We start from the raw sequence: 16305 nt of genomic DNA, 5'->3' as shown, positions 1-16305 counted from the left end.
CACTCATTATAAATCCAATATTTGTTCTTCCTTCTTTAGAGGATCTGGAGCTTCTTTACACTTGCCCTTTCCTGCTGTTATCAAAGCTGATATTCAACTTGTTGGTTGATGCTTTATTATTCTCTGCATCTGATTCCCACCATTCCCAATAAGTCCAAAGTTAGGGATCAGGGATTCAGACCTTACATGTGAATCAGCCCAGTTGTGCATCCATAGGATTCACCCTGTGATTTGACTCCTCATTTTGCTAACATGTGTCCTGACCAAAAGGGTGTGTGATGAGAGACTGCAAATGGATCAGAGCAAACCCATCTCTATCTCCACAAATAAAAACACAGTGTAATGTCTTTGACCTGTGGATGGGTCAACAACACCATGATTTCTACCTGTTAGGAGAAACACAACACTCAGGACAGTGATTTTTTTTTCCCAGAAACTAGACTATGGTTCTTTGAATATGCTGACCCTAGAGTTTCCCACAGCATAAAATATATTTCCTTATGAATAAATTTTATGTCTATATTTGTGTGTGTGTGTTCCTACTAAAAAAGGCTAAAAAACCTGAGGCTGATTTTGAGAGAGCAGTACTGTTAAGTCTTTATTGTAAAGAGTGGAGGAAGATGAATAGAGAACAGGATCAAGGTTAAGTAATGACAATAATAGCTATAATTTATTGATTATTATATGCCAGATTCAATGCCAATATTTTACATATGTTGTCTCCTTAAATCCTGTAAGTCTATGGAAGCTTATAAATAGTGCAAGTGCATTACCCTCAGTTAGATAGTTTTTAAATTGGAGAAGGATCCAGGGTCGAGCTCAAAGCCCTCATATCCCCAAAGTGGAGACCATTGAGTTTTAATTTACACAGTCTTTTGCTAAATTAGAGTGAAATGCCTCATTACTGTGATATTTACAGTTTAAAAAAGCATCATGTTTATCTGAGAGTTTCTGTCCCAACCTAGATATTGATTTGAGAGGGAATGGGGCCCTCAGATTTCCTATTTTCTAGCTTCAGAATCAGATTTGTTGTTTCCCTCTTTAAACTACATGGATTATTTTCTTTAAATGCCAGATTCAAGAGTAGGGACCCACACCACTTCAAAAAATATAGAAATGTATGTAGTCCAGGCAATGTTCTAGGTGTTGAGTTTATAACAGTGAACAAAACAGGTAAAAATCCCAATAGTCATGGAATTTTTATTCTAGTTGAGGGAAATAGGCAATACATAAATTATATTAGTAAAATAGATACACTTTTATGCTAGAAAATGTTAGATGTTGAGGAGTGAAATAAAGCTGGGAATGCTGGTGGAGGAGTGTGGGTTATAATATTTAATGGTGTGTTTAGGAAATATCTGTCTATTTTTCTCTGAGAAAGAACAATTCAGGAAAGACATGAAGGAAGTGAAGAAGCAAGCCTTCAAATGTAAAAGCCCCAAAGCAGAAGCATGCTTGGTATGTTAGAGGGTCAGCCATGAGGCCAGTATGGTGGGAAGAGAAGGAATGAGGGAAAGAGTAAAGCCAGATCACATCAGAGGACCTTGCGGGACATTGTAGGGATACCATCAATGAGGAGTCATTGTAGAGTAGGAATGACTTAACTCGATTTATGAATAATGGCATTATTCTAGCTGCTGTATTAAGATCAATCAGATGATCAAACAGAAGAGAGCAAGGGCAGAAGAACAGAAATCAGAATGATAGCTATAGCAATAATCCGAATTAGAGATGATGTTGGCTAGAACCAATATAGTTCCAGTAGTGGTAATGGAAAATGACCTGTGTGAGCAAATATTGAAGGTAGAATCAACAAGGTTCTTCATAGATAGAGTAAGAGGATAAGAGAGGGGTCAAGGACAATTTTAAGATTTTTGTCCCAAAAACTGGAAAGATAGAATTAACTTGACAAGGAAGACCACTGGAAGAATAGGTTCAAGAATGAAGATGGGATTCAGATGCTTGTCAGTTTTAGGTATGCATCAGACATCCAGGATGAGCTACCCGGACGGCAATTGAATTTCCTGAGGGAAGCCTGGAATTTGTCAGCATGTGAATGATTTTTAAGGTGAGAATACATACATAATTTGTGGGGTCCGGTAATATATGAAAATGCAGGCCGACTTGTGCAAAAATTTATAAGAATTTTAAAGCAGTGAAAGCAGAGAGTTAAACCAAGTGTAACGTCCCTCTGAGTGAAGGGAACTGTGTACAGGTAGCACATCCAGGAACCTGGTCCTGCTTTAAGGCCGTGATTCCAAATGTGATGGTCAAGAAAGCAATGTGGATAGATCATAGATAGATAACAGATAGATAGATAGATAGATGATAGATGATACATAGATGTATGTCTAAGGACTGAGGTCTGAATTATTTCAATGTAAAGATGTTAGAGAGATGAGGAAGATCCCTTAGAATTGACCGAGAAGGAGAAACTAGCAAGGTATTTGGACTAAATGAAACTGAAATGATGGTAAAATATTTGATATTAGTGATGGTTCATCAGTGTCCAGGCTCAGCCAAAAGAGCTGGTTCTTGCCTCTGATGTTTGCTGTGCCGAGTTGCCAGAGGAGTACTATTAGAGTTTGGATTATTGCATGGTGGGTTGATTTGGGGCTTTTACCACTCACAAGGCAACGCCAGAGTTTCTCTGTAAATTTCCCTATTGTTAAAAAAATTTTCAATCACTTCTCGCAACCAGTGTGATTTTGAAGTCCATTGGCTGAAGCCTTGCTGAAAAGCAGAATAAAATCCATTTTTGGATGTGGGTGCCACTTTGGCGGACACACAGATGAGGAAATAGATACAGTAGCAGAGAAAGGCAGGCTTTAAGTGTTAACATAGCTTTCCCACTGATCAGGCTATGTGCAAAGAAGCCAAATAGAAGCTGGCTGACTATAGCAAAAAGTGAGATTAAACTATCCAGGGCAAGGCAGAAATATTCAGGAATAAATAATGAATTTGTTGGGCCCGGCCCCGTTGGTGAGTGGTTAAGTTCACACACTCTGCTTCAGCGGCCCAGGGTTTGCTGTTTCAGATCCTGGGCATGGACCTACATGCCACTCATCAAGCCATGCTGTGGTGGCATCCCACACAGAAGAACTAGAATGACTTGCAATTAGGATATACAACTATGTGCTGGGGCTTTGGGGAGAAATAATAATAATAATGGCTTTGTTTCTTATCACATGGCACAAACTGCCTTGGGTGTTAGGTCTCACAATAGGTTACCTTAGTTGCTAAAGGGTTAAAAACTCACCATGTTGGATATCAGAATCTATGGAGTTCTGTGTGCTGATAGCTGGTTAAAAGTAAAAGACTGACCTTTCTCCTAGAGTAATATAATCTCCTCCCTCCCCACTCTTCCTGGAGTCTTTAATGATTCCAGGCCATGACCTCCATTCAGTAGACCCTGGATGTGCACAAATGGCCCTTTTGGAGAACCAAGAGGGAGCTGTAATGGGTCTCAGAAAAGATGTCCTGTTAGTATGCTCCATTCTGCCAGCTCCTCCCTGGCTTATCCAGAGATTGTTTAAATCTGCTTCAGTGCATCTGACTGCTTCAGGTTCAAAATGTCCATGAAGCGACAGGCTGTCAGTGGATGTAATAGAAAAGATACTCCCCTTCCTCCGGGTATTAATATTTGGGAGTGACAGGGGGCAGAAGGTGGGGCATAAAACAAGGCTGGGGAAAAAAGGAGGTTACATTAACATATCCACTGCCATTGTTGGCATCTCTCAATGGGTTTTTGTTGGTTATAGGGAGTTAACATAGCTCCTTCCTGCATTCTGGCAAGCTATAACTGACATAGAGAGGCAGAGTGTTATTTTAGGACTGTAGCACAGACAGTAATATAATATAGCCTTGACATCAGCAAATAGAGTTGACTTTTGGGCAAAATTTTATTCTGCCTACTTTGAAGTCAGATTACAAAAGCCTTTTCCTTGACATCGTATAGTTAGAGCATGGCCATCAGCTATTCATGAAACAACACTGCCTGCTTTGGATACCTAGAAGGATGCTTTGTTAACATCCTTTTAGATTCAAAGTTGTTGGGCAAATAATCTTTGTTGAGCTACTACTATGTTGTACCTTTGAGACATTTTATAACAATTGCGTCATTCCACCACATAACGCTTCTATGAGAAAGATATTATTTCTCCCCATTTGATAGATAAGAAATTCAAGGTCAGAGAGGAAAATAAGATCACACAGCTGTCCAGTTGCTAGGGAAGTTTTATTAGAGTTTGGATTATTGCTTGGTGGGTCAGCTTGGGGCTTTTACTACCCACACGGGAACTCCAGATTTCTCTGTAAACTTCTTTATCTTAAAAAAAAAAAAAAAAAAAAGGTAAGTGGTGGTATGCCTTTCTTACATGGCTCAAATAATTAGAACTTTCTATAGGTATACAAAAAGCTGTGAGTTTTTTTAATCAAATGCTCATTTTCAATCTTTTACTATAATCTCTCCATTTCTTCTTAAATATGGGAGGTATTCAGAATCTTATAATCTATGATGCTAAAGATTCAGTCTCTCTAGAGTGCGAGTAAGTGGCATTTTTATTTTTTTGCTTGTTTTCCTATTGTTGCTTTCATTGGGGTTATGATATATAAGACTTTTTCATTCCATTAAATATTCAAAGATTAAGTTAAAAAACTCAGTGTACTCACAGTGCAAGGTCCTGTAACTAAAGCAAGTCCACTCTAAGTTTTTGGATTTTAGGGTATGATTTTGTATAGATGCTTTTCCTCTATTAAATTCACATCAAAAGTTTCCAGAAGCTGTTTTAAGAGAACGCACAAGTAAGGAGAGCATTATGGTGTAATCTGAAAGCATAGTGTCTAATGGAGAGCTTGGAACATAAGCATAGTACTGTTTAATCCTAATATCTATGTTTACTATATCTTCCGTTGACTTGATCTGCCAAAAGCATAGACTGCGTAGTGTATTTAATGTGGAAACTAGCATTCCAGAATCTTCTTCATGCCTAATATTTAGCAAGACTAAATTTACTATATATTACAGAAATTATTCTGAATAAGGGAAGAAAAGTATCATTTATATTTATGGTAGCAGAGGAAATTTATAAGATTTTCAAAATAGAAAGGTGTTATGTATTATTTGAACTAGTGCTATACATTTTAGCAAGACCAACGGATTAAGACATTAAAAATAATTCAACTAATAATGTCAGTGTTCCCATCATTTCATGGCTGTTTGACCTCTGGAGGTTTTCTGTTTGTTTATTGTTTGTTTATTTTTAAGCTAAATTGACTTGGCAGGGTCTGACTGGGACAAAACTGATGGTTACATATTTGAGTGGCTTTGGAACAGTTACATGTGCAGTTTGCATTTGGCTGTATCCTTTCCTTATCTTTATGTCCATACTCTGCAGCCCATTTTCTGAATAGATTTTCTGCAGCAATGCTAGATGGCAAATAAGTAGGAATTCAGAGAGGATTAACCAACGCATGAGAAGTTTATGAGTATTCACAATAATAAGTTGCTTAAAAGTAGGTGGCAAAGCTTAGGGGGATTTATAAGATTTAAGGCACATATCCACACTTCATCAAGACCCTCTTAATTTTGGTAGATCCTTAGTTCTCTCAGATTTAACTTATTGGCAGGTTGCAAGAAAGGTCAGGACATGTAGTAATTTATCACTTTGCTGAGGGGTGTATTTGAATGATGTCTCTATTGAGGCTGGCATTCATGAGCCCAATACTCATGAGCTCAACCTAGAGTCTGGATTCATACCTCATCACTTTGTGTTTCTTACTTAAAATATTGTCAACCCTGCGTCATAGCCATTACTGATGTCCATTTGACAGAGTGGGAAACTGTGGCAAGCATATTTCTTTATGATTTGTCTAAATCAGATCTTCCCAAAGATCTTCATATACCTAAAAATAACAAGCAGCTTCTGAGTGATTATTGTTTCTAGACTCTTGCATGGTTTCTTAGAGGTATATAAGAAAAAATGTAGGTTACAGCTCTAAGGACGTTTATACCCTACTTGTGGATTTCATACAACTGACTACAAAGTTCATATAAACAATTATAATCACATAGTTACACATTAGTAAGTGCTCCATTGTATTTATTTTTCAATACCTTAGCGCTTATAAGTAAAGTAAAGAACATTATAATTAAGATAAGGTTTATCTTGGTGGACTTCCTGGAGGAGATGAACTTTGAAACAAACCAAATTGTATATTACCTTGTTGAAGGGTATTCCCATACTCACAATAAGGTCTTATGGAAAAGGCAGCCTTAGTGGTAAATGAATAGAACAGTAAACTCAGCAACTTCCATGGCATGACTTCACAGAGACAGCCTCTTTCCTAGTGCCTGACATTCTCCTCGTGGTTTGGACAGTTCTTTTCCTCAGGGCTTTGCCATCTGTTAAGAGAAACCGTTTCCCCTAGGAAAAAGCTTTTCTCCCTAGGAAAAGGCAACCCTGGTGCTGATTCAGGTTTTTACCCTTGAAGGTGAATGTTTTTAGATCCTTTATTAAAAGGACACAATTAATTTGGGTCTTGGGATTGCCAGATACAATGTGACAACTTTATATTTTCAGAGGTATTGTTAGAGTGAATAGATGTTAATGAGGGTCATAGATATGATCAAGGAGATCTCTTCACAATCTTAAAACACAGCTTCTTTGTGGCCTCAGTCTTTCAGGTTGTTTGAGGAAATTACATTTTAGGCTCAGGACATGAAAAATGGAACTAGATCAAAGGTTTTTTGAAGATGTGATATATACATTCAATGGAATATTACGCACCCTAAGAAAAGAAGGAAATCTTGCCATTTGTGACAACATGGATGAACCTGAGGACATTATGCTAAGTGAAATCAGCCAGACACAGAGACAGATATTGCATGATCTTGCTTATATGTGGAATCTAAAATAGTCAAGATTCACAGAAACAGAGAGTAGAACAGTGGTGACCAGGGGCAAGGAAAGGGGAAACACGGAGCTGTTGGTCAAAAGGTACAAAGTTTCAGTTACGCAAGTTGCATCAGTTCTGGCGATCTAATATACAGCATGGTGACTATAGTTAACAATACTGTATTGTATACTTCAAATTTTCAAAAAAGGTAAATCTTAAGTGTTCCTCATCACAAAAAAATGAAAATGAAAGAAAATGGTAACAATGTGAGGTGACAGATATGTTAACTTGATTGCAATGATTATTTCACAATACTTATGTTTATCAAAACATCAAGCTGTACACCTTAAATATATACAATTTCTATTTTTCAATAATAATAATGCTGGGGGGAAGAAAGATGAAAATACTGCCTTGTCTGTCTTCATAGCGTAAGGAAAAAGCCAAGAGCAGCGATTTTAGGTTTGGCTTTTTTTAGCTTAATAACCTTTAGATTGTAGGAAGAAAAATCTTCCAAAGAGACTCTTTGTAAGTACCAGAGCAGTCAGTTTCAGTGGAATAAGGATAAGGAACGAGCACACTGGGAGAATTTTCAAAATGCAGACGCTAGGACCCTATCCCAGGAAAGCACAGTTAAATCTTGGAGGGAGGAGGTCTTACATATTTTGACATGATGCAGTCACTGAGAATCCCTCTGGAAATGTTCTTTAGAGGGGCTGTTAAAAAAAAAATCAAGCCCTTTTGGCATGTTTGTGATTTATCAGGTTTGGCAGCTGGAATTAAGTAATCATGTGAAGACGTAAATAGCATTATTCAAGCAATGGTGTGCAATAGTGAGGTTCTGGAATATTTCACTCCCGCTCTTTATTTCCACTATATATATTTTACTTTCTAGGTTAAAGCTATTGTTAAAAGAATAACACTTGACCCTGTGATAGCTCCCTGAAGAAGGGCTATATGACATAAACGTTAGTCTTTTGCCAGACTGGTTACGCTCCCATCCTTACATGTGGTTAATTGTAATCTAAAAGGGAAACTAAGCCCCATCAGCTTGGCTGTTTGTTTGTCTGTTTGTTTTAAGGAATTGGGCTTGATAAACAATACAAACTTACCCACATTTGCAGGTGGGGATAAAAGAATGCTTACTATAATTAAGGGCAATTGCAATAAGTACCTTCTCATGCATCTTTAGCAGAGAAGCTGCAATAATTTCAGGAAATGCTTAAGTTGTTTGCTTTATCTTAGATCAAGCTTACCAATATTGATTCTTCTTGTTTTTCCTCCCCTCAGATGTACATCCAGACAACAACACTTACTGTCTCCATGAGTTTAAGTGCTTCGGTGTCTCTGGGCATGCTCTATATGCCCAAGGTTTATATTATAATTTTTCATCCAGAGCAGAACGTTCAAAAACGCAAGAGGAGCTTCAAGGCTGTGGTGGCAGCTGCCACCATGCAAAGCAAACTGATCCAAAAAGGAAATGACAGACCAAATGGCGAGGTGAAAAGTGAACTCTGTGAGAGTCTTGAAACCAACAGTAAGTCTTCTGTAGACTTTCCGATGGTCAAGAGCGGGAGCACTTCCTAATAGATGTACGTTGAACATTCTTCTACTAGTCTTGGGGACTGTGCTACATGGTTCCAGGGGCATGGTGGTACTCGCACACTGTGAGACCATCATGGCAGTTAGAACCATGTGGTTAAAACCAAATGATTCCAAGGCCAGTGGCTCTTCTCTGGAGGAAAAACATGCACACAAAATCTCTTACAAAGTATGACACTCAGGTCTCTTTTGAAGGATTACAGAGCTTGAAGCTTGGAACTATCTTCCATTTATAAAATCATCTTTTACTGCTTAGGAACTATTTTCCAATCTTCATTATTGGTTGCTCTTTACAGAATGAATCGTTAGTTAATCTTTATGGAACATACTACTGAAGATCTTACACAAATAAATGATGTGTTATTTGAGTATACAGGGGAATGAGAAAACTGGTTAACTAGCATGTTAGCTTATGTAATAGTTAATACTCATTTCCTCCAAGCAGCCCACTTCTTTGGCTTCCCTTGATTTCCTTTCTTGGATTTATTACGATAATTAGAGCTCTTCTCTGAAAGCCTCATGACCCTGAAGACAGAATCGTTTCCACAACCACCACTCCACTTTTCCTTTCCTCACCTATCTTCCTCTTCTTTACACTCTACCCCTGAAGAAGCACATGATAATGATACACTGGTACCAAGCTAATCCAGTAGAGTTTAACTGATCTGTTCAGTCCATCTTGGTATCTATGGAAGAATCACAAATAGATTGAAGGTTTGTATTGTAAAACACTGGAAAGCTGAATGCAGTACAAAAAAAAATACAACCTTTACATTACTATGTTCTGTAAATGGATCAAAAAGAAATAAAAGCTGACATCCTTGGATTAGATTGTTTTCCTGTCTCTTGGGAGTACAACATAGGTATTTAATAATTAAAGATAAAACCCTATGCAAAAATACTCTCTTCCTCTCAGATTCCTCCAGCAGGCTATATCCCCTAATCTCTGTACTTTTGACACAAAATACAGGGAAGATTAAGAGTTGATTTTATCTGATTTAATTATTGTAACAACTTATAGTCTTCACTGGATTCACAAACCTACCCTTCCCTCAAGATTTCCGGATGAACATTGTCTGCACTAATGCTCTATATGCAGAAATATCCTCAGAAGATAAGTATTGATTAATTAAACTTATTCGCTTCAATTACTGTCAGCCTTACATGGAATTATTGGCCAGATTCTCTAGGAAGATTACCTTCAGCTCGCTAATAGAAAATTTAGTCACTTAGTAGAGAAAGAAGTCTTTTAAGGATTCCACAAACACTCCCCACGTATTCACCTTTCTGCAAACATGAAACCTTGAGAAACTGCAAGAGAAGCCACGGTAAGGATGGGTTTTGGTAACAAATCATTATAATCATCTCTGATTATAGGTAAGCAATTTACTAATAATGGACCTATTTGGGCTCTTAGCAAAAGATGTACTGTAACTACTATCAAAGGCATCAGAGTAAAATGCTTGTAATTTGAGGGCAGAATTTTATCTGTATTTTTCTGCCTTGAAAGCTTCAGTGCAGGAAGTTAAAGTCTATTGTAGGATGCCAATAAACTGCAGTTGGCCAATGATACACTTTGAACACTGGCACTTCTCAGTATGATGCACCAGAGTCTGTAGTTGTGCTTATTTTCTAGCAGCAATCCATAAAGCTTTATATAATATGGTTGCAAATGGAAGCAACCAAACGTACAGTGAAATAAATACCAGTCATCCCAGTCTCATCTCTGGAACGTGGTGAGGAAAAAATGAGCAAAATTTTCCCACTCCTTTAAAAAGTAAATAGGTTCCCCGAAGAGGATAATTTCCAGTATTGATCAAGACTAATCGCATATTATAGAAATAAGTCTCATACATTTTCTGTTTCCTTCTATTATTTTCTGGATGTTGGCATGGGATTCATAGTATGCGTGCATTTCCCTATTTTCTCTGAAATAAGAATGAAAGATCACACATGTGAGGCTGTATAGAGCGTAAGCCTATACTATTCTGGAGAATTTGGATGCCTGCTTTTAGAAGGAAAAAGAAAGTTAAAAAGGTGAATTGAGAAAGTCAATACTACCTGAAAGAATGTTAAATCATACTTTGGAGATTTTAGTTATTCGTCTTTTACAGGAGTAGTTTGGATTTGAGTATTGAGCCCAGATAGAGTGATTAGAGTTTACACACTCAGGAGAGAAAGTGTATGACATCTTGACACATCCTTCCACAATCCCACTCCAGGTAACCATTGTCAACCTTTATTCATGTACACGACTAGATATCATGGACTCCTTGCGTTCCTATTACCTATGCTCCACGTACCAGTGGTTTTGAGTCAAAAGTCTTCTAAAATCACAAACTCTCTAGAAGTATCAATAACTTGAATAAGTTAAGTGAAATATTTTTCTTCTAAAAATATGTCATGTCTTTAGAAGTATAATTGAATACTGGAAAAGCCTTTGCCATTCAACTGTCTGTAACTAGTACTGGCCTCCTCAGATTTAAAACACTTCCTCTCAAAATGGGTGGAGTCTATTCTCAATGAATCCAGAGCTGGTTAATCCACTGGGATAGTATCCATGTTGCTGCATTCTCACACTTTCTGCTACCAGACTTTTGATAGATCACCATTACCACAATGAAGTGACAAGGACATACAGGAAAGTGTTTTGTAAACTACAATTCACTGTATAAAGGTAAAAGTATCATTACTCCCATGAAAATATAGATTGGTCTGTGGTTAACAGAAAAGAGAAGGCTTAAAAATCAAAAACTATTGTTTTAGTATCCCGCTTTCCTTCTTAATTTTTTTTTTTTGAGGAAGATTAGCCCTGAGCTAACATCCGTGCCCATCTTCCTCTGCTTTATATGTGGGACGCCTACCACAGCATGGCTTGCCAAGCGGTGCCATGTCCACAGCCGGGATCCGAACCGGCGGACCCTGGGCGGCCGAAGCAGAACATGCGCACTTAACCGCTGCTCCACCATGCTGGCCCCTTCATTTTTTTTTTGATATGGAGGATTTTGATAATTATAGCTACTATTCTATTGTTGGGTTTATTTTTTCTGCCCGATTAACTGTGTATTTATGATATACATGCACTGCTTTTCCCTCTTGGTCATGGAGCTCTACAGATTCATCATACTTAGCAGCTTCACCTTGAGCAGCCCTGATGGCCTAGTGATTAAAGTTCAGCACTCACCACTTCAGCGCCCAGCTTCACTTCCAGGTCACAGAACCACACCACCTGTCTGGCAGTTGCCATGCTGTGGTGGTGGCTCACATAGAAGAACTAGAACAACTTACAAGTAGCATATACAACCATGTGCTGGGGCTTTGGGGAAGAAAAAAACAAGAGGAAGATTGGCAATGGATGTTAGCTCAGGGTGAATCTTTCCTTGCAAAAAACAAACAAACAAACACCCCCAAAAAACCCACATAAACCTTTAAAAAAAAAAGAAACTTCACCTTAAAGATGACTTCTTAATGCCAGAAATTCTGGTCACATATTTAAGGCTTTAAAGCTTAAAAAGCTATACAGAATAGATATAAGTAATGTGAAGCTGGGTGGGAGACCAATGAGTCCACATTAATTACTGAATTTGCAGAATACTACATGTCACACAAAAAAAGGTCAAGTGTTGTTTCGTAAAAGTGTAAGAAGGGAGTTAGAAACAAAGTTGATATATATGAATTTTATCAACTGTACCCAGTTAACAAATTCTGTAACATGATATTCCTTAAGCTATGTTCATGAATAATTTATGAAAATAGCTGCCGTTGAAGGTAGATGTGCTTTCTCTAGCTAATGAATGCAGTGTGGTGTGCACAGGAAATTCATTGTTACTCTATTCAAAAACTGATTTTCACATAAGCATATTCATTACTACCGTTAAAAACTCTCCCCATTTGTACCTCTCTGATCCATTCTGCGCTGTAATACTTCTGGGATGAGGATTCTTGCAAGATATCTACCATTCACATTCACAAAGTTTGTCCCATACCATTGTTCTCATGTTGACTAAGTCATTGGTTTCCAGCGCCTAAAACTCCCTTTTCTAACCCTTAGAAAAATTAAGATTATTTTCCTTTTGTGAAGTCTTATTTTAAAGTCTCAATTCTCAATAGAATTCTACCATCTTTTTCCCTGGAGATCATGTCTAAGAATTCAAAAATCAAGTATGAATCTTTGCTTAGCTATAGAGTCTTAAAGTTGGAATGACCCTTGAATATGGACTGATCCAAATCACCTTCTGTTGAATTACCATCTGAATACCATCTTCTTCAAGGTCTTTTTGACTCTTGTTCCTCTATTTCAACTTTACTTTTTCTCTCTAGCTATCTACAAATTTGATAAATATTTCCTACATTTTTAGTTATTATTGAATAGAGTAGGAAGTTGAATAACCTTTTTAAGGGTTGTTTTTCTAATTCTTATGATAATTTTTCTTCATCTTGTATACAAAAATTATATGAAAGTTCTTCTAAAAGGTAGTTGAAGTACAGATTTTATTCTCTTAGAGGAAATTCGGAGGCATATGAGAGCATTATATAAATTAGAAATAAAAATTAAAAAATAAAAGTAAATGAGCATAAAAATCATTGTGCTTCACTTCACATCAAATGAAATATAACAGACATCCTACTTTTGGAAGGCATAAGCAGAAAAGTAGGATTCCATATTGATTCTCCTAGACAACATCCATTCCCCGACAAATCTACTCTGCCTCTATCCTCACAAAAACCCAATGCTGTGGATTTTGGGCCAGTGATGAAACTGAATCCTAGTGGCCTGATTCAATGACCATTTTTCATTCATTTTGTAGTGAACAGAATGTAATTTAAAAGCAGGTCTAAAATCTACTCCATTTCCACTGTGCTACAATAATAACCTAGGAGAATTGTGAGCAATGTAGATAAGCGCATATGTCACCTATTTTTGGCATGAAGCTCATAATATTCAATGAAATAAAAAATAGCTAAAACTTCTACAATTAGCACTTCCTTGGGCCATCTACATTAATTTTAGTGATTGTGAACTTTGTATGGTCTCTGTCTCCAGTAAGAACTTGTCTGGTCAATTACCACTGTTGATGTACACTAAAATGGAATGAGTCTGATTGTCAATTATTTCAGAGGAGGGGCTTTACAATTTCTTTATTCGACATTTGAAAACTAAATTATTGTCTAAAAATCTGTTTCATCCTGAATTGGATTTATGTAGTGAAATGCATACACGTTTTGCTTTTTTTTCATATCTTTCTTTTTGTGATTATTCATTCCAGAATTGTACTGAAAAATAGGACATCACATTTGATTTTTAGAACAGAGATTTATTCCTTCCCATCTTTCAAAGAGCCAAATAAATTATTTGGATTTAGATTTATATTCTTTGGAAATTTAAGCATGAGTATAAATTTGTCTTGGATTATTTTGTTATTCATATCTTTCTAATAATCCTAATAATATATTTTACTTCATAGTAAGTTGGTACCAGAACAATTAAATATTCATTTCCTTCTTTGAGTCTTTATTTATTTTTTAAACATCTCCATTTATAACCTTCAGATGAAACCAGACCGTAAATATATATTGGCAATATATATATTTACAAATATTCTATGTACTTGATATTTTTTTGTCACCATATCAGACTCAAAGAATTGAAGTCTCTAACTTGTGTTGTAAAAAAATATTTTTTGTATTTTGCAGAATAAATAATTTACCTATTCTTTCATTTTTCATATTGTAAATCTTTGCTAATCAAAATATACATTTAAATTGAATTTCATCCAAATCTATTAAAGATTAGAACTTTCACATTTTTAATTTTCTGCTAAATATCTATACTACAAATGAGACTAGTGGCTTTACAGATTAAAATTGCAATTGCATTTTTATTTCTACGATCATTGAATTCCTACTACACGGTTTAAAAAATCATAAATAATGTTATAAAAATGGAATATAAATATAGCCATTACAGGATTAGAATCTTAATATCTTTTTAACAAAATAATTTAATATTGTATACTATTAATTTGTCTTAATTTGTCTTAACAGCTTCCTCTACCAAGACAACATATATCAGCTACAGCAATCATTCAATCTGAAACAGGGAAATGATACAATATGAAGAAATCTGGTATAGGATCTTAAACAGTGAACATGACACCGCCAACACTCACTCCTGGAGATCTCTGTAGACTACAGTCAATCAAATCAATAGTCAATCTTGTAAGGAACAAAAGTAGCCACGCACCAAAAGTATCAATAACAAGGAGTGAAGAAACCCGTTCCATACGATACAATCAATGAGTGTCAAGCTAAAGTGTTGCTTACTCAAGACCAGTAAAAAAAAAAAATATCACAAAAGGAAAACTAATGTTAGCTCGTGAAAAAAAAATGCTGTTGAAATAAACCATGTGTGATGTTATTCTTGTAAGTATTTTTCTGTGATTGTGAGAACTCCCGTTCCTGTCCCACATTGTTCAACTTGTATAAGACATTGAGTCTGTTTCTTGTAACGGCTGACCGGATTGAAGCCCTGGGTTGTGCTAAAAATAAATGCAATGGTTGACGCATGCGATTTTTTATACAAATAATTTATTTCTAATAATAAAGGAATGTTTTGCAAATGTTGAGAGTTGTTTCGTTCCAGTTTTAACGCCAGGGAAAACTCTTTCCAGTTGGCACTTCTGCTGGTATTTAACTCCTGCTGTAAAAGCCGTAGTGTGCCAAGGAAATACTATTTCCTCGAGGAATGTGTTTTTGTACATTCGTGTGTATATGAAGAAGAGTGTGTTATTCCTATATGTAAAACAATTATTTGTGTAAAATTTTGTGAATATTTCAAGATTTCTCTGGTAGTTTTTCATAGTAATTGCTGCTTTTATGAAGAATCAAGCAGTAGCTTGAGGTAAATTGCTTCAGGTATCGTAATTAACAAATGATGAGTTAAAATTTACTTGGGAGAGTGAAAATCACCATCTAAAAGTATATGAATGCGTCACTGAAATTCTCCGTTTTCTAAGTCAAAATTTCGCATAATGAAATATTCCAAGGTATTCAATACTACCCTTTTCTCACCTGAGCTTAGTATCCACTGAAATCAGGGAAGTAATGGGCCTTACCCAGTACATTCCTCAAAGCACAGAATTAGCATATTTATTCCCTTGGCATCACTACAGAAACCACAGTTCAGATAATATGTCAGTGCTTTCTTATTTTCCAAATGAAAACATTCATTGGTTCATAGAACAGTATCATTAGAGAGAGGGAAAATAGGAAGCCTGTGTCATGCTAATAAACCATGCTAGGATGGATTAAAGGAGCCTGTTAAAGGCTTTCAAATCTGTTCCCGTTTTTGATCTGCGCTCCTCTCTTCTATACAATCCCAGACATCCATCAAGTCAATGGGTCTCTACAATCATTTTGTTAGTAAATGTTCTCTCTGCTGAGTTAGCTTGGATGGCTCATTGCACTTCTTATAGATATAAAGAGCTGTCTGTGCTCTGTAGCTTCAACCCATATATTGACAGTCACTGTATTTAATAGAGACAGTTGAAGTAGCACAGCTCAGGCTCCTTCAACATGTAGTAACATTTCCTAGATACCTACACAGAGAGCTGCATACAGAAGGAAATGTATACTTATTGGCCTTTTGTTGAGTTTCTCCTCATAGTATTTGCTGTTTGTAGATAACGTTTAAATCAAGAAGTGAGGGCATTATTTTCAAGTTTTCGGATAATGTGAATTACTGATAAATACAATCCTGTAATCAGGATCCTAAACCCACCTCTAGGTGTGCCTTTCTAAATAAGA

The 16305-nt window shown here is 36.5% G+C and overlaps 1 protein-coding gene across 7 annotated transcripts in view; it reads left to right on the top strand.

Moving 5' to 3' along the window:
- Positions 1-15123, top strand: part of GRM8 (glutamate metabotropic receptor 8) — a 718262-nt gene extending 703139 nt beyond the window's left edge. For 4 of the 7 annotated variants that reach the window (XM_070616520.1, XM_070616522.1, XM_070616525.1 and 1 more), the window contains exons 10-11: positions 8188-8489; positions 14545-15123. In XM_070616520.1, the coding sequence (XP_070472621.1) occupies positions 8188-8484 (297 nt within the window). In that variant the 3' untranslated portion in view covers positions 8485-8489; positions 14545-15123. The remainder of the gene's footprint in view (positions 1-8187; positions 8490-14544) is intronic. The other 3 variants (XM_070616524.1, XM_070616523.1, XM_008512942.2) reach the window with 1 other exon arrangement.
- The last annotated feature ends 1182 nt before the right edge of the window (positions 15124-16305 follow it).

This window comes from Equus przewalskii, chromosome 4 (genome assembly GCF_037783145.1).
Source record: "Equus przewalskii isolate Varuska chromosome 4, EquPr2, whole genome shotgun sequence".
Lineage (NCBI taxonomy): Eukaryota > Metazoa > Chordata > Mammalia > Perissodactyla > Equidae > Equus > Equus przewalskii.
Note: the sequence above shows the minus strand (reverse complement) of the source record. Positions and strands in the feature narration are given on the sequence as shown.